The sequence below is a fragment of the Anolis sagrei genome, chromosome 2 (assembly GCF_037176765.1).
Source record: "Anolis sagrei isolate rAnoSag1 chromosome 2, rAnoSag1.mat, whole genome shotgun sequence".
NCBI lineage: Eukaryota > Metazoa > Chordata > Lepidosauria > Squamata > Dactyloidae > Anolis > Anolis sagrei.
This window is the reverse complement of record NC_090022.1, coordinates 170,658,669-170,677,156: the sequence shown is the minus strand read 5'-3', so window position 1 is coordinate 170,677,156 and position 18,488 is coordinate 170,658,669. Positions and strand designations below refer to the sequence as shown.

Genomic DNA, 18,488 nt, shown 5'->3' with positions numbered 1-18,488 from the left:
TGACCATCACTCATAAAAACACTGAAAAACACAACAGAAGGGACTTAACAAAAAGATGCACAAAATTGACTCCCCTGGCAAACAAAATGCACAATAGCATATCCACACTCTCTTCTGGACTACAGCTCCCAGCACTCCCGAGACCAGGCCTTTTAGTAGAGGAGGATGATCCAAATGCACTGTTTCCAAGTTCCAAGCTTTCTTCTTTGATTTCTTTGAGAGCATCCCAATCCCTGCCTATTTCCAATTTCCTATTCCTGGACTGCAACTCTCAGCAATCCTCCAGATAGATATATTAGATAGAGATAGATGGGTAGGTAGATAGATGGATCAATCAATCAGGAGGACTGCTGGGAGTTGCAGTCCAAGAATAGCTAGAGAAGGGAGAAAGGGGAGAAAGAGGAAGGGGAAGAAAAGGTGGGGGGGGGGAGGGAAGAAGAGGAGAAGGAAGGAAGGAGAGAAAGAAAGAAGAGAAAATGGGAGGGAAGGTTGGCCACAGCAGTGTGTGACAGGTACAGCTAGTATACAAATAAACAGAAAGATACACTAATTTACCAAAAAAAAAAAAAAGAACAATCCCCCCCCCTCTAAACAGAAACAAGCAAAAAAAGGAGAAAAATTGTTTTTCTTGGTCTGTAAAACTATAATTACAACTCTATTTAAAACAGTCATCCTAACCCATACAAACCACACTACATAAAACAATAAGAACATTGCTGTAAGTTTCACACTCATTGCCTGCTAGTTTTTACTTCTTACTTTCTGCGCTCTTAAAATATTGTCATCTATCCACCCTTCTACTTTTAATAAGGCTCTCCTAAATCAGAAATCCGATTGTTGAAGCTTGTCCCCATCTTTGCTATAGAAAAATGATCAGTGAGTCCCAGTCTTTCTTAAAATTAGTCAGAGATTTGTCCGTGATCAACATTGTCAGTTTGTCCATCCCAGCTAATTCAACCATCTTCATCAACCGTTATCCATGAGTTGGGATATCTGGTTCTTTCCATCTCTGAACTTAAATAATTATCAGTGCAGTAATCATACATAGAATCATAGAGTTGGAAGAGACCTCATAATAATAATAATAGGAAGAAGAAGAAGAAGAAGTCTTTATTTATACCCCGCTAACATCTCCTGAAGGTGCGGCTTACAAGAGGCCGAGGCCCAACACAACAAAAAACAACAGCATAACAAATACAACAATAAATAACTAATAAAATAAGCAATAAACATTAAAACAATAGCAATTAACATTAGACAATAACACCATGACACATTTAAAACTAAGGCCGGGCCAATGTAATAATTAAAAATTTTAAAATGCTGGGCCATCTGGTCCAGCCATGGGCCATCCAGTTGGACTGGATGGCCCATGAGGTCTCTTCCAACTCTATGATTCTAGGAGAACAACTGTTGAATTTGTGAAGCCAGGAATTTGTTCATCCAAACACATTCAGACAACCAAGAAGTGTATTGTCGAAGGCTTTCATGGCTGGAATCACTAGGTTCTTGTGGGTTTTTTCGGGCTATAGAGCCATGTTCTAGAGGCATTTCTCCTGACGTTTCGTCTGCATTCTGCTACTGGTGTGGTGTCGGCTGCATATCTTGAATGGTTGCTGTTCTTTTTGCCCATTTTTGTGCCTCATTCCTCAATGTATAATCTAGCTTTGCAGATGATACATTCAGTATATAAATTAAACAGACAAGATGATATAATGCAGCCTAGACTGGCCCCTTGCCAATTGCAAACCACTCTTGTTTCTCTATGTTCTGTCCTAACAATGAGTTCTTATGCATTACGATAATCAAATTTTGTGGCACATCAATTTCTTTAAGAAGTGACTGTATACATGGACACCTAATGGTCAATATAGAAATCAAATAGACTAGATAATTAATCATAAGATGGAGAAAGCTCCATTCAGTCTGGAAAAACAAGATCGGGAGCATATTGTGCCATAGACCATGAACTGCTAATATCAAAAATTAGAGTAAAGCCAAACTAGAAACAGTAAACCAACCACTATGCCAAAATACAATCTGAAGAAATTAAAAATGTAAAAAATAATTATTGACAGAGAGCCAGAAGGAGACCAAGAAGAGCCACATTGTGAAGGATGAATGGGAAAGACATTATCTAGCAAAAAAGAGACTGTAAGCAACTAAGAACAAGAAAGAAGCAAAAGTAAAAGTTGACAGAAATAGGGTCAGAATGTGAATTCAACATTTTTTACACGAAGACAAGGAGAACTTCAATTGCAATCTATTCAGAGAGTTAGAAAATCACCACAACAAAAAAATAGACCTCTTCCACAAGATAGGAAAATTCAAGAAAAACGTTAAACCAAGAATGGGAATGCAACCAGCAGGAGAACACACTACATTATCAGGAAGATACAAAAGTTGGTTGAAAGAATACACTGAAGAATTATAAAAAAAGAGATGAAAGGATGACAGATCCGCTTAAGGAAGAATCATTTGAAGATGAGCCACAATTTTATAAAGTAAAGTGAAAATTGGGAAAAACGAATCAACAGGAATAAATGAAATATCAATGGAGCTGTTTCAAGGAATAGAGACATAATGCATTCACATTCTAACTAAAATATGTGAACATAAGAATGTTCCATGCTCAATATGCGTTCCAATTCCCCAAAAAGAGGACATCAGACCACCATGATTATTGTATAATAGAGCACACCAAACAGAAAAAAACAGCTTGTGTTTAATAAATTATAGCAAAGTCTTTAATTGTGTAAATCATGAAAAACTGTAGAGCACTCTTAAAGAAATGGATGTACCACAAAATTTGATTATCGTAATGCATAAGAACCCATTGTTAGGACAGAACATAGAGAAACAGAGTGGTTTGCAATTGGCAAGGGGCCAGTCTAGGCTGCATTGTATCATCCTGTCTGTTTAATTTATATACTGAATGTATCATCTGCAAAGCTAGATTAGACATTGAGGAATGAGGCACAAAATTGGGCGAAAAGAACAGCAACCATTCAAGATATGCAGCCGACACCACACTAGTAGCAGAAAATAGCAAAGACCTGGAACGATTAGTGAAGAAAGTCAAGGAAGAAAGTGCAAAGGCAAGTTTGCAACTGAATATTAATAAAGCTAAAATAATGACCATAGATGGTATAAGTAGATAGTAAAGACACTGGGATAATGAAATATATCATATATCTTGGCTCAGCAATATATCAAAATGGCACCACAGTCAAGAAATCAGAAAGACACTCGAACAAGGGAGCTATGAAGGAAAGTGAAAATTCTCAAGTTTAAAACAAAATTATCCATGACATTGTACGAGGATTAAATGAAAAGTAATGCCTCCATTTGTAACTTCTCAACAGATAGCAGTACTGGTATGCGGTAGGTACTGGTTTGTTCCATAGACTCTCCTCTACAGTTCCATTTTGGCAGGAAGCCTTAGCACTGTGTTGTTAAAGGACGAAGTATGGAACCCTGCGCAGACGATCGATCAATGCAACTTAAGCAATATGTAGCAGAAGGTGTCACCTCAAAGGAGATTCATCAGAGAATGCAAGCTGTTTATGGTGATTGTGTTGATGCAAGGGGCAGATGTGTTAAGATAATACTTGAGGATCCTGATCCTGCTGAAGATGTGAATTTTGCAGATCCTCAAGTGTTATTTTTTTGCATCATGTTCTAAAGATAGCATATTATCTTAATACTGAAAATAGTCTAGAGCTAAGCTCTCATGAGTCTTGACATTCACTCGATAGAGTTCAGAAAACCAACTTTGTTGGTACCCCCCCCCCCCCCCATTTTGTATAGTAAATAGACTTTCTACCATCAGCTTTTCAGAAATCACACATTAAATCCAGGGGTGATCTTTTCGTATGTTAAGCAAAGTATGGGGACACATTTTGAATAAAATAGGATAATAATTTAAATAAAAGAGTTTTTTAAAAGAACAGCAGTAATTTGAAAAGCGTGTTTTCTTGATTTTGGCATACGATGTCTTGAGAAAAAGATCAAAAGATTGTTAATCTGCCCTACAGACAACATTAAAATCAGATTAAACAGATTAAAAATTCAATGATTAATGCATGATCCCCAGATAATCTTATATTTTAACCAGCACACTTTTGCTCATAATAAACCCCCATTAAAATTGGCGGAACATGGCTCTGAAAAAACATGAATCAGCAATGAGATTGACTAGCATGCAAGAAGGGGAGGCAAAAATACTCTGCAGTTCTTTCTGCAGCCCCAACACCTTAGTTTACTGTCTATCTTATTTGCCATCACTGCCATCCCCATTAGTCTGGTACAAAAAAGTTAGCCTTGTGTATTTTCAGAGTATGTAGAAGCAGTATTGAGCTATTAGTAACAATATTCAATTCGAAACACAGAAGATACTAGCAAAGTTTTCTTATGACTGGCTAGGAGTGCTTCTGCAAACCTGCCTCTAGCCAGTTAGTCAGGAGACAGATACCTTTCCCATTTGAATTTGTAATATTTTCCATTGTTGGGAAATAAAGGCAGGGTCCTGTTGGAGGGAGGCTTACTCTCCACAGAGTGAGACCCCAAATCTATCTATCTATCTATCTATCTATCTATCTATCTATCTATTTATTTATTTATGACATTTATATGCTACTCTTCTCACCCCGAAGGGGACTCAGAGCAGCTTACAAGTAAAAAGTAAATACAATATATTATTATTATCATAGCACAATATTAATATTATATGTTACATTGTACTATAACATTATACTGTAATATTATTAGTAATATTACATTTAATATATTATTGTTATTATTATTATTATTATTATTATTATTATAACTTTATTTGTACCCCGCTAGCATCTCCCAAGGGATTCGATGCGGCTTACAACAGGCCGGAGCCCAACACAACACAACAAAACAGTACATAGCAAATAAAACAGTTAAAGCAGAAAAAAAAATAAGAGCAATACAACAGGACATTATTAAAAACCGAGCCGGCCGGAGTAGGGTACAAGATTAAAAAGTGCTGAAGTGTCGGAGGGATATGGGATTAAAAATATAAGTGCAGTGTGCGGTAAAAGTGATCTTGGCTCTACTAAGGTGCTTCTGGGTGTTGGTAGTGGGGTTCCTAGTCTGAAAAGGCACGTTGGAACAGCCAGGTTTTCAGATTCTTTCTGAAAATCATCAGAGTAGGGGCCTGTCTGAGATCTTTCGGGAGGGCATATAAAATATATAATTTTAATATCATTTTATTATTAGTAGTAGTATATTGTATTACATTATAATATTATCAATATTATATGTATATACAATATATTGTATATTGTATAAGATAGATGCTTTTGAGCTGTGGTGTTGGAGGAAAGTTCTGAGAGTGCCTTGGACTGCGAGAAGATCCAACCAGTCCATCCTCCAGGAAATAAAGCCCGACTGCTCATTGGAGGGAAGGATACTAGAGACAAAGTTGAAGTACTTTGGCCACATCATGAGGAGACAGCAAAGCCTAGAGAAGACAATGATGCTGGGGAAAGTGGAAGGCAAAAGGAAGATGGGCCGACCAAGGGCAAGATGGATGGATGGCATCCTTGAAATGACTGGACTGACCTTGAAGGAGCTGGGGGTGGTGATGGCTGACAGGGAGCTCTGGCGTGGGCTGGTCCATGAGGTCATGAAGAGTCGGAGACAACTGAACGAATGAACAACAACAACATACAATATATTATAAGCAAAGTGCAGGAGACAAGATGGAACTGCCTTCCTGGCCCCTCTCTTCATTCTGATCTCATTCAGATCTCAAATGAGTATAGTCTTCTGGAGCAGCCACATTAGGAACTGCTATGGGGAGGGACAATTTCTTAACCTGCATAAGGGGAGGAATAGGACTGATCTGAATGTAGCAGGTCTGGGTCTGCTTCAATGCTCTCCTCTTTAAGCCAGCTATACTGCTACGGCACTCCATGAAGTCATGCTGGCCACATAACCTTGGAGGTGTCTACAGAAAAGGCCAGCTCTTCAACTTAGAAATGGAGAGGAGCATCACCCCCTAGAGTCGAACACAACTAGACTTAATGTCTATACTGCTATAGCTGATAAAAGAAAATTAGCTGTATAGATTTAGGGAAAATGTTATGCTTTGATGAAGACATTTTTATCATTTAGATGTAATCAACATCACCTTGAATTTAGAATGGAGTTATATTGGTGACCAGTAGCATTCCTTCAGAAACAGTATTATATGTCTTCCCTAAGATAGTTCAGCAATCTTGCTGCTAGAATTAGACTAGTGGGCAACATCTTGAGTCATCTCCAAGGGCAGCCCAGTGTAGACTAGTTTAATTAGGACATTGCCAGCTATGTAGTCCTGTTCAGAAAGGCCACAATTAACAGTCCTGTGTATTTCATCCTCCTTTCAAAAACATAATCCTGGAGCATGCATTTCCTAGTTTGGAATGGTGAAAACCTGGCTTTTCGAACAGGCCTTCCCAAATATGGCATAGATATATGATATTATGGACAATCGACGATGCAACCAGACAATGATTTGAGATGGAGACGCTTTGACAATGTTTTTAAATGCTGTGTATGATTTTTATGTTTTATATCGCTGTTACTCGCAAAATATCGCAAAATACTCATTATAGTATTTTGAAGTATCTATGATTGCTTTAATTTGTTGTATCTGCACTGGTATCGAATTGTTGCCTATTGTTAATCACTCCGAGTCGCCTTTGGGCTGAGAGGGGCAGTATACAAATGTAGTAAATTAATTAATTAATTAATTAATTAAAGATGACTCCAGTCACTTTTAGCCATGCAAGCACTGAACCTTTCAGTGACAACAGTGAACCCAGGATTATCCCCAAGCTTGGTTGTTTATCCAGTTTCTATTATTTATTATTTATTTATTTACTTCATTTCTATCCTGCTCTTCTCACCCCTCAGGGGACTCAGAGCAGCATATAACATACATCTAAGCAAAAATTCAATGCCTCATTATACAAATCATATAAAACATAACATAGAATCACTAGAAGCAATAAGCATATAAATAACATTTAAAACCATTAAACATAATAACCTCATACACGGTGGAGCCCCCGGTGGCGCAGTGGGTTAAACCCCTGTGCCGGCAGGACTGAAGACCGACAGGTCACAGGTTCGAATCCGTGGAGAGGCGGATGAGCTCCCTCTATCAGCTCCAGCTCCTCATGCGGGGACATGAGAGAAGCTTCCCACAAGGATGATAAAAACATCAAAAAATCATCCAGGCATCCCCTGGGCAACGTCCTTGCAGACGGCCAATTCTCTCACACCAGGAGTCACTCCTGACATGACAAAAAAAAAAACATACACAAATAAAACATTGGACCAATCCTTTAAGCACCCTACCAGGGCCTCCCCCTTCCCCTCTCATGATCCTAAGGCAGTGCCTTGCCTCAGCCAGGCAGTCAGGGCCAAGTCTGCAAGGAGCCAGTCACCAGGGGCTGAGGTCAAAGGCAGCCTGCAATGGACAAACACTGCCTTCTCCTCCAAGCTCCCTGTTGCCGATGTTCTTTGGCTGTCTTGGATGGTGCTGTATGACTGGTCCTCCGCTGGGATCCTCCTTTTATGGCCCAGGCTTAGGAGACTACCAATCCACAGAGTCTCCATTTTATCGGACTTCACATCACCGGTCCTCAACTAGCCTATTACAACCCCCAACCAGTGAATCATGACCCCAAATGGGCTCGCAAAGCATTTTCGGTGGGGTCGTCGAGCAGTAGTGAGCTATGAAAATTTCTAAAAAGGAAAATCACATTATCCAAATGTCACCATGCTTACATTTCTAGTTTTGCTCCCCTCTGTTTCCACATATCTCACTTCTGAAAGAAGAACCAGGAAAATAAGATTCTGACTATAAATAGAAGGTCGGCTGCTGCCTTCACCTTGTTGCTTTGTTTTTTACTCGTGTTCTATTTTGAAATGGTCATATGACTGATCAAATAAATAAATAAATATTATTATCTCACTTCTTCAAATGAAAACAAAAACAAAAAACAGATTAAATGTTGAAAATGACATAAGGTTGGCATTAATGAAAACTCAGTCACAAATTTTAACCTTGTTAGTGAGGTACAATTTCAATCATTGCATTAAATATGTTGTAACTGATTCTACAACAAACCAAGCTGTAAGGGGACATCTGTGATCAAAATTTATCTTCCAAGCCAACTCACCCATCAACCAAGAAGTGACTACCAGTCTCCCTGCCTTACACAAAATAATAATAATAATAATGATAATAATAATAATAAAACGTATTTATACCCCGCCACCATCTTCCCCAAGGGGACTCAGGGCGGCTTACATGAGGCCAAGCCCAACAACACATCAATAAAACAAAAAACAATAAGCAATACGATTAATATAACATAGTTATATTATTGGTCAAGAAGGACAGAGAAGATCAGTCTGGGCCCACAATTATGAGAGCTCATCCAGCTGCTGTTCTCTTTTTTTTAAAATTGTTTTTATTTAGAATATGTTCTCCCGAGAACAGAGCTGGATAGGAAAGAAGTAGAAAAAGTTAAGATTATATTTTATGATAAAATAAGTCAGTATACATCAAAAGTGGGGGAACAATGTGAAGGAACAATGTGAATAAAGTAAAGTGTTGAAAAACCAGTGGGAAAGAACGCGAGGGAGAGGAGACAGGAGGGGGGAAAGGAGAAAAGAGATAAACGTTAAGATAAAATGAGAGAAGAAAGAGAAAAAAATTAGAGGAATGGGGGGGTGTAGTAGGGTAGGGAATAAAAAGAACACGTAGATGACCCGAGGGCTGGTCACTACTGGAAAAGTGTGCTTCCAGTATCTCCAGGTCCAAGCTTTCTCTTCTTGCCCAAGACTCGATGTCTCTCTGTTTTTTCCATTATTGGGGTGACGGTCTTCTTCTTTCTTCTTTTTGTTTTGCTTTGTTTTGTTTTGTTTTGTTTTATTCTATTTTGTTTGTTTTCATTTTGTTTATTTTTAATTGTTCTTATTTTTTATTGTCCTTCTCTTCTTTTGTCTCTTTTTATGTTCTTGTTATGTTATGTATATAAATTTGTGCACAAATCTGATTATATCTATATTTTGATTGTTGTTGTTGTCTTTTATTATTGTTGGTGTTTGATTCTTATTCATTCTATTCCGTTCTATTACACTCTTAAGATATTTATCTCCTTATTCTCTTTTTGACAGCTACTGGGAAAATGAAATTCTGACTTTTAGCTCGCATTGTGGACAACTGTAATATTGGGGAAATTACAATTGATTCTGGCTCCACAGATTTAATGGCTCTGTGGAGCCAGAACTGGCCCACCTCTGTGTGCATGCTTGTGTGTGAGAGAGACTCACAACTCCTGTCTCCCTACTGGCCTCCCAGAATGAGCTCTTAGTACTGGGGCCACATGCTTGGAACACTTCAGGCTTACTTTCAGTCAGCTAAGGATGATGTTGGAAATGCTAACTGGAATTTAGGAGACAAATAGGAAGGTGAAGCAGCACACCAACTTTGAAATGGTAGGAAGTAGGTGTAAATAAATAAATTTATGTCATAAATAAATAAATAAATACATAAAGTAACATCCCTTGTAGTCTACCAATACAACCTCCTAGTAATGGGAGGAAGAGTCTCACAAAAAAAAAATCAACTTTTTTCTTTTTCTTCATAGGCTATGGTTGAAACTGTCAACAACCTCCTTCAGCCACAGGCTTTGAATGCCTGGCGGGATCTACCTGCAAGTGATCAGTTGCGTGCAGCAACCATGTTACTGGACACTGTGGAAGAAAGTGCCTTCGTGCTGGCTGACAACCTTCTCAAGACTGATATTGTGAGGGAGAGTACTGACAATATTCGTAAGTAGCAGAAATAATAAGAGGGGAATATGTTTCACTGGTATTCCATTATACTCTTACCTGGTTTTCTAGCAATAAACCATACTTCTGTAAAATCGATGGGGCTTCTGGTTTCAGCCGCTAGCTCTCTCTAAGTTACAATTCCAGTCCCCGGAGCTTGGAATATAAGAGCAAGGCAAACAGGTAAGGCCTGTTTTTCAGGAGAGGTTGAGGGAGTTCTGTTCCATTCCCTACTTAAGCCTACTAAAAATAGATGATGAGGGAGATCAAGTCACCTGCAAAAGTTTGGAATGTTTATGTTTTTTGTCAGAGGAACAAAGTACGTTCCAAAGAAAAAGAAAACCAAGAAAGCAAAATGGTTGTCTGTTGAGACACTGAAAGTAGCCCAAGAAAGGAAGAAAGCAAAAGGAAACAGGCAAAAACTGGCATGATAAAAAACAAAGATGGCAGGGACCTAACAGAAGCTGAAGAGATCAAAAGAAGGATGATAATATCAAGAATAGTTTTGATGGTGTTGTGAGTGAATTAGAACCAGACATCCTGAGGAGTGAGGTTGAATGGGCCTTAAAAAGCATTGCTAACAACAAGGCAGCAGGAGACGACGGGATCCCAGCTGAACTGTTTAAAATCTTGAAAGATGATGCTAGAAAATATGGAAAACACAAGAATGGCCATCAGACTGGGAAAAAATCAATTTATATCCCCATACCAAAAAAGGGAAATGCTAAAGACTGCTCAAACTTCCGTACAGTGGCCCTTATTTGTCATGCCAGTAAGGTAATGCTCAAGATACTGCAAGCAAGATTCCAGCAATACATGGAGAGAGTTGCCAGATGTACAAGCTGGGTTTAGAAAAGGCAGAGGAACGAGAGACCAGATTGTCAATATCCACTGGATAATGGAGAAAGGCAGGGAGTTTCAGAAAAACATCTATTTCTGTTTTATTGACTATTCTAAAGCCTTTGGCTGTGTGGATCATAATAAATTGTGGCAAGTTCTTGGTGGTATGGGCATACCAAATTGTCTCTCTCCTGAGGAATCTGTATAAGGACCAAGTAACAACAGTAAGAACAGACCATGGAACAACAGACTGGTTCAAGATTGGGAAAGGCGTACGGCAAGGTTGTATCCTCTCACCCAACCTATTCAACTTGTATGCAGAACACATTGTGCGATGTGCGGGGCTTGACAAATGCAAGGCTGGGGTAAAAATTACTGGAAGAAACATTAACAACCTTAGATATACAGACGACACCACTTTGATGGCCGAAGCGAGGAGGAGCTGAGGAGCCTTATAACCAAGGTGAAAGAAAAAAGTGCAAAACATTAAAAAAAACAGGATTATGGCAACAAGAATGATTGACAACTGGGAAATATAGGGAGAAAATGTGGAGGCAGACTTTGTATTTCTAGGTGCAAAGATTACTGCAGATGCAGACTGCAGCCAGGAAATCAGGAGATGCTTACTTCTTGAGAGGAGAGCAATGTCCAATCTCGATAAAATAGTGAAGAGTAGAGACGTCACACTGGCAACGAAGATCCCCATAGTTAAAGCCATGGTATTCCCTGTAGTAATCTACGGATGTGAGAGCTGGACCTTAGGGAAGGCTGAGCGAAGGAAGATAGATGCTTTTGAACTGTGGTGTTGGAGGAAAGTTCTGAGAGTGCCTTGGACTGCGAGAAGATCCAACCAGTCCATCCTCCAGGAAATAAAGTCATCTATGAATGTGAGAGCTGGACCATAGGGAAGGCTGAGCGAAGGAAGATAGATGGCTTCAAACTACAAGAGAGGAGATTCCATCTGAACATGAGGAAGAACTTCCTGACTGTGAGAGCCGTTCAGCAGTGGAACTCTCTGCCCCGGAGCGTGGTGGAGGCTCCTTCGTTGGAAGCTTTTAAACAGAGGCTGGATGGCCATCTGTCGGGGGTGCTTTGAATGCAATTTTCCTGCTTCTTGGCAGGGGGTTGGACTGGATGGCCCATGAGGTCTCTTCCAACTCTAGCATTCTATGATTTCCCATTTTCCAAAACCATAAGGAGACATCTGACAGTTTTGCTTTGCGGGGCGGGTGGGGGGAGGGTGGGGTGGTCCTGCAATAGTGCCTCAACTCTTGAATTTTCCATTTATGAGAAAAATGTGTTATTGACTATGTATTTAAGAACAAAACCGGAAAGCTTTGGCATTAGTGGCCTTTGAGGGAGGTATAGAAGTAAACCATTTCATTTTGGAGCAGAAAGTAGGAAGAACAAATTGGGATGAGAATGTCAGTTTATTAGAAGATGGGATATTTCGAATGTGTTCAATTAAGTTTATATTTCTTAAACATAGATGTACTCTGCATCTTAGTAGATTTTAATAAACAATTTTGCATTCAAAAAAATAGAAAACTCTCATTTGGCCCTCAATATTTGTTACCAGTTGGTCTCTTTGATTTCCATGCATTCAGTGTTCACTTCTTTCATATTGATAGAGCTGGAAGTAGCAAGATTAAGTACCGAAGGAAACTTGGAAGGCCTGAAGTTTCCACAGAATACAGTCTATGGTAGTACTATCCAGCTGTCAGCAAACACATTGAAACAGAATGGTCGAAATGGTAAGTTTGGCAGTTCAGAATGGTTTTGTTTTTAAAGTATGTATTGATATACGTGGTTTCAGGGTTTGTTTGGTTTTTTTGTTGTTTTTTTTGCTGCAACTGTTAGTATAACAACATGGACCAAGTATGCTTCTCCCCAGTACCAATTGTTTTGACTGTCAATAGTTTTCTAGGACACATGTCAGAAATCCATACTACAACTCCTGTGGTGAGGAAAAACTGGGACCTTTGGCCTACAAAGTTTGTCCTCAGTCACAGAACTATGGACTATTTTGTTTTCTCCTTGATGATTAGATGATATATTTTTGTTCCCTTTGAAAGACAGGTTATGGTATAATGTTAGTCTGTTAGTGTGCTGCTTATTCAGTAAAGGAGTTGGTAGAGTGCTGCTGCTTTCCACGTTATTTAGTTAAGTTAGGAATGATACCTCATGGTGAAAAAAATTGTGCAGGTGATTCCATTGCAGGTGTTAATCTATATAAATAAAAATGCAATGTTTGTTTGTGGGATTAACATAATTCAAAAACCACTGAACGAATTGACACCAAATTTGGACACAATACACATATTAGGCCAATGTGTCCATCACCCATAAACACATACACACACAAAAACCCAGTGGAACAGACTTAAAAATCCAAAAAAATGCTCCATATATACATATACACATAACACTCATATACATATGCACATGCACGCATTCACACACACACATATATGTACAAACACACATAAATATACCTATATACACACAGACATATACATACACACATATATACACATATACATGCACACATACATATATACATACACACTCATATACATATCCACATACATACATACATATACACACAAATATGCATATAGACAAGCACACACACATACACAATCTGCATGTACACATATAAATACACAAATATATACTCACACATATATATACACACACACGCACGCACACATATATATACGCAAACACATATACAGAAATATATACACACATATATACACACACAAAACATATATACACAGACTGGGCCACAGCAACGCGTGGCAGGGGACAGCTAGTATATATAAATACAAATGTAATGTTTGTTTGTGGGATTAACATAACTCAAAAACCACTGGACGAATTGACACCAAATTTGGACACAAGACACCTAACAACCCAATGTATGTCCTTCACTCAAAAAAATTGATTTTGTCATTTGGGAGTTGTAGTTGCTGGGATTTATAGTTCACCTACAATCAAAGAGCATTCCGAACCCCACCAACGATGGAATTGAACCGAATTGGGGGAAAAAGGACTTCCATGACCAACAGAACACACTGGAAGGGTTTGGTGGGCATTGACCTTGAGTTTGGGAGTTGTAGTTCACCTGCATCCAGAGAGCACTGTGGACTCAAACAATGATGGATGTGGACCAAACTTGACACAAATATTCCATATGCCTAAATATGAACACAGATGGAGTTTGGAGGAAATAGACCTTGACATTTGGGATTTGTAGTTACTGGGATTTATAGTTCACTACAATTAAAGAGCATTCTGAAACCCACAAACGACAGAAATGAGGCAAACCTCCCACACAGAACCCCCATGACCAACAGAAATCCCCCAAATGCATATGCCTGGGTTAGCTTTGTTGTGAACTAGATAACATAAACATATTTGAACTTGCTATGGGAAAAATCCCTATCCATTATTGCAGCTCCTTATGAGACAAAATTGTTTATTTAAGAATGACTTTTCTGCATTAGAGAAAGGGATTATTATTCTGGTGCTTATTTACCCATTATCCTGTTTTTCTTTCTAGGTGAAATCCGAGTGGCCTTTGTCCTGTACAACAACCTGGGCCCCTACCTGTCCACAGAGAACGCCTCCATGAAACTGGGGGTGGAAGCAATGTCAACAAATCATTCTTTAATAGTCAATTCTCCGATTATCACAGCAGCAATAAACAAAGAATTCAGCAATAAGATTTTTTTGGCTGATCCTGTGGTGTTCACTGTCAGGCACATTAAGGTAAGTAGATACCAACAGTGAAGGAAACCATATATTTCAGCTGTTTGCGTTTCCTGTTTTCCTGAAAACATGCCAAAAGTATTGACCCAGACATGTTCTCTGTCTTTTACTATAAGACATATAAAGAAGAACTGGTTCCAATTCTCTTCTCAGTAATGAACCAAGTGCTTCAAAAAAGAGCGATTTTGGATTCGTGAGCTGAGGCAACTATTTATTTATTTATTTATTTAGAAGTTTTCTATACCGGTCTTCTCACCTCTACGAGGGACTCAGGCCGGTTTACAGCATATATGCAAATTACAATAATATACAAAAACAAAGTACATCAACATTACAGATTAAAATCGTACAGTAAAAACATCATCATCTCATTACCCAGGCCAAATCGTCATACAGTCATAGTCACAGTTCACAGTTCATTCTCCTCCTTCCATTAGGACGGAGGTTATGAGATCAGTCCTTAAAAACCATATTCCACAGCCAGGTCTTTATTAGTTTCCTGAAAGTCAGGAGGGAGGGAGCAGATCTAATCTCTAGTGGGAGGGAGTTCCAAAGCCGGGGAGCCACCACCGAGAAGGCCCTGTCTCGTTCCCACCAGACGTGATTGCGAACTATAGTACTCATTCCCAAACAAGACAGAGATGTAGAACGAATTAAGAACTTTAGACCAGTTTCCTTACTAAACTGTGATTATAAACTATTTACAGAAATTTTAGCAAATAGATTAAAATTAATCCTAGCTCAGATTTTACATGAAGACCAAGCAAGCTTTCTTCCAAACAGACAGGTAAACCAAAATGTGAGAATGGTCCTACTAGAGGTTGCTGAACAAGACCCTAACAGAGAAATTGTGCTTTTATTTCTAGATGCAGAGAAAGCATTTGATAACGTTTGCTGGAAGTTTATAGTAAAAGTATTGGTTCATTATGGGGTAGATCAGCAATTTAAAAGAGTGGTCAGTGCTACTTGCGCAAAACAAACATTGAAACTAACGATAAACGGCCAAATGTCAAATTATATTTAGATTCAAAAAGGAACGAGACAAGGGTGTCCTTTGTCACCTTGCTTTTTATATGGATGTTAGAAATATTAAATATTAGGATTAGGAAAGACAACTGTATTAAAGGGGTGGAAATAAAAGAACACGAATTCACAGTCAAAGCATATGCTGATGATATGGTATGCATTATAGAAGACCTATTAAAAAGTATTCAAAGCTTATTTATTTATTATTTATTTAGAAGTTTTCTATACCGGTCTTCTCACCTCTACGAAGGACTCAGGCCGGTTTACAGCATATATGCAAATTACAATAATATACAAAAACAAAGTACATCAACATTACAGATTAAAATCGTACAGTAAAAACATCATCATCTCATTACCCAAGCCAAATCATCATACAATCACAGTCATAGTCACAGTTCATCCTCCTCCTTACATGTGGACGAAGGTTATGAAATCAGTCCTTAAAAGCCACATTCCACAGCCAGGTCTTTATTAGTTTCCTGAAAGTCAGGAGGGAGGGAGCAAATCTAATCTCTAGTGGGAGGGAGTTCCAAAGCCGGGGAGCCACCACCGAGAAGGCCCTGTCCCTCATTCCCACCAAACGCGATTGTGAAGGAGGTGGCACCGAGAGCAGGGCCCCTCCGGAAGATCTTAATAATCTTGATGGTTCATAGGGGGGAATCCGTTCGGACAGGTAGACTGGGCCGGAGTCGTTTAGGACTTTATAGGTCAAAACCAGCACTTAGAATTGTGCCCGGAAGCTAATCGGCAGCCAGTGGAGCTGGCATAACAGAGGGGTCATATGATCTCTGTACCCATGATGGAAACTATTAAGTATAGTAAGGTGGCAGGATCCAAAATATCTAAGATTATGGCTCACCAATAAAAATAACGTATTTCAAAATAATTAAGAAAAATTTTAAGGAAAATGTGGAAGGATGCCAAAGGATTCAGTTAACTTGGGTGGGGAGAACAGCAGTGATAAAAATGTTGATCTTACTCAAAATGCTGTTTTTATTCCAAAATCTACTAATAATAAAAGAAGTGAGAATGCTTGAACTTTGGAGAAAGGATTTGACCAAATTTATATAAAATGGGCAAAAAATTAAAATTGCTTACAAAAACCTAATAGATGCCAAAGAGAGAGTGGACTTAGCACTGCCAGATCTTAGGTATCATTACGAAGTGGTAAGTCTCAGCTGGCTAAAGGAGTGGGTAAGATTAGAAAATCAAGCTTTACTCAACTTAGAGGGATACAACCTAAGATTTGGCTGGCATGCGTATGTATGGTATGGAAAAGATAAGATTAATAGAGACTTCCACAGACATCCCATAAGAACTAGTCTTTCAGCAGTTTGGAAAAGATATGAGACGGGGATGGAACAAAAAAAAACCCTGTTATGACTGCGTCCTCTGGAAGCAAGGTTAAATCCAATTTTTAGCGAGGAAATGAGAATTTATACGGAGTATTTAATTAAAGAAAAAGAGCACTGGAAATTAAAAGGAAGAGAACAGTTAGGGATAAATGATTGGTTTTTCTATCATCAATTATACAATAGATTTTAAAAAGATAATAAAGTAAGATTTGCTAAAAGAAAATTGGAATTGAAGAGCATTTTGGAGAAGAGGAATAAGGGATTGATTTCCAGATTATATAGGTACATATCAGAATACAACCTAGAACAGGGGTCCTCAAACTGAGGCCCGGGGGCTGGATACGGCCTTCCAAGGTCGTTTACCCGGCCCTCGCTCAGGGTCAACCTAAGTATGAAACGACTTGAAAGCACACAACAACAACAACAATCCTATCTCATCAGCCAAAAGCAGGCCCAATCTCCCATTGAAACACTAAGAAATTTATATTTGTTAAAATTGTTCTTCATTTTAATTATTTATTGTTTTAAAGTGTTATTTGCACTACAAATAAGATATGACCGCATCTCCGTCTATGAACCCACACGCTCTCTTCGGTCATCTGGAGAGGCCCTGCTCGTGATCCCGCCCACGTCGCAAGCGCGCTTGGTGGGGACGCGAGACAGGGCCTTTTCTGTGGTGGCCCCCCGACTTTGGAACGCCCTCCCAAAAGATCTTAGACAGGCCCTTACATTGGCAGTCTTCAGAAAGAATTTGAAAACCTGGCTGTTCCGATGTGCCTTTTCAGATTAGGAACCTCCAATACCAAGTCCTAGAAGCACTTTAGTAGAACTAAGATCACTGCACACTGCACACTGCACTTATTTTATAATCCTACATGCCTCCCGCCACATCACCACTTTTAATCCTGTACCCCTACTCTGGCCGGCCCAGTTTTAATAGTGTCTCGATGTATTGTTACTGTTATTGTTTATTCTGCTTAACTGTTTTTAATTTGCTTTAGGTATTGTATTGTTGTACTGTGTTTTGAGGCTTTGGCCTATGTAAGCCGCATCGAGTCCTTCGGGAGATGCTAGCGGGGTACAAATAAAGTTATAATAATAATAATAATAATGTGCAGTGTGCATAAGAACTGATTCATATTTTTTTTTTCAAATTATAATCCGGCCCATCAACAGTTCGAGGAACTGTAACCTGGCCCTCTGTTTAAAAAGTTTGAGGACCTAGAAGATAGTTGAATAAAAACAGCAATGATCTCATGGCCTAAATATTTAGGGGAAAATATTGAGTTAGATAATTGAGAATATTTATTGGAAAGATAATTTAAATGTTCGATAGCAGGATCTATTAAAGAGAACATGTACAAAATGTTTGATAGAAGCTATATAACATCGGAGATAATAGCTAAAATAGATAAATCTCACCAGGCTGGAGGGATTGTTGGAGATGATGGACCTATACGTTGGTACAAACTTTTTGGGGAAACGTGATTAAATAAACAAATAATATGATCACTAAAAAAATTAGGAAAAATCCAAAGATGTGCCTCTTGGGGCTGTTTGATTAAAAAAAAATCAGTAAAGAAGATGTAGAAATCTGTCAATAGAGTTTTGTTGCAGCGA

General features: G+C 38.7%; 1 protein-coding gene across 17 annotated transcripts in view; it reads left to right on the top strand.

The window, feature by feature from the left end:
- ADGRL3 (adhesion G protein-coupled receptor L3) overlaps nucleotides 1-18,488 on the top strand; it is a 388,836-nt gene that overhangs the window by 216,460 nt on the left and 153,888 nt on the right. For all 17 annotated transcript variants that reach the window (XM_067464127.1, XM_067464130.1, XM_067464131.1 and 14 more), the window contains 3 exons: nucleotides 9,684-9,867; nucleotides 12,339-12,461; nucleotides 14,276-14,484. In XM_067464127.1, the coding sequence (XP_067320228.1) occupies nucleotides 9,684-9,867; nucleotides 12,339-12,461; nucleotides 14,276-14,484 (516 nt within the window). The remainder of the gene's footprint in view (nucleotides 1-9,683; nucleotides 9,868-12,338; nucleotides 12,462-14,275; nucleotides 14,485-18,488) is intronic.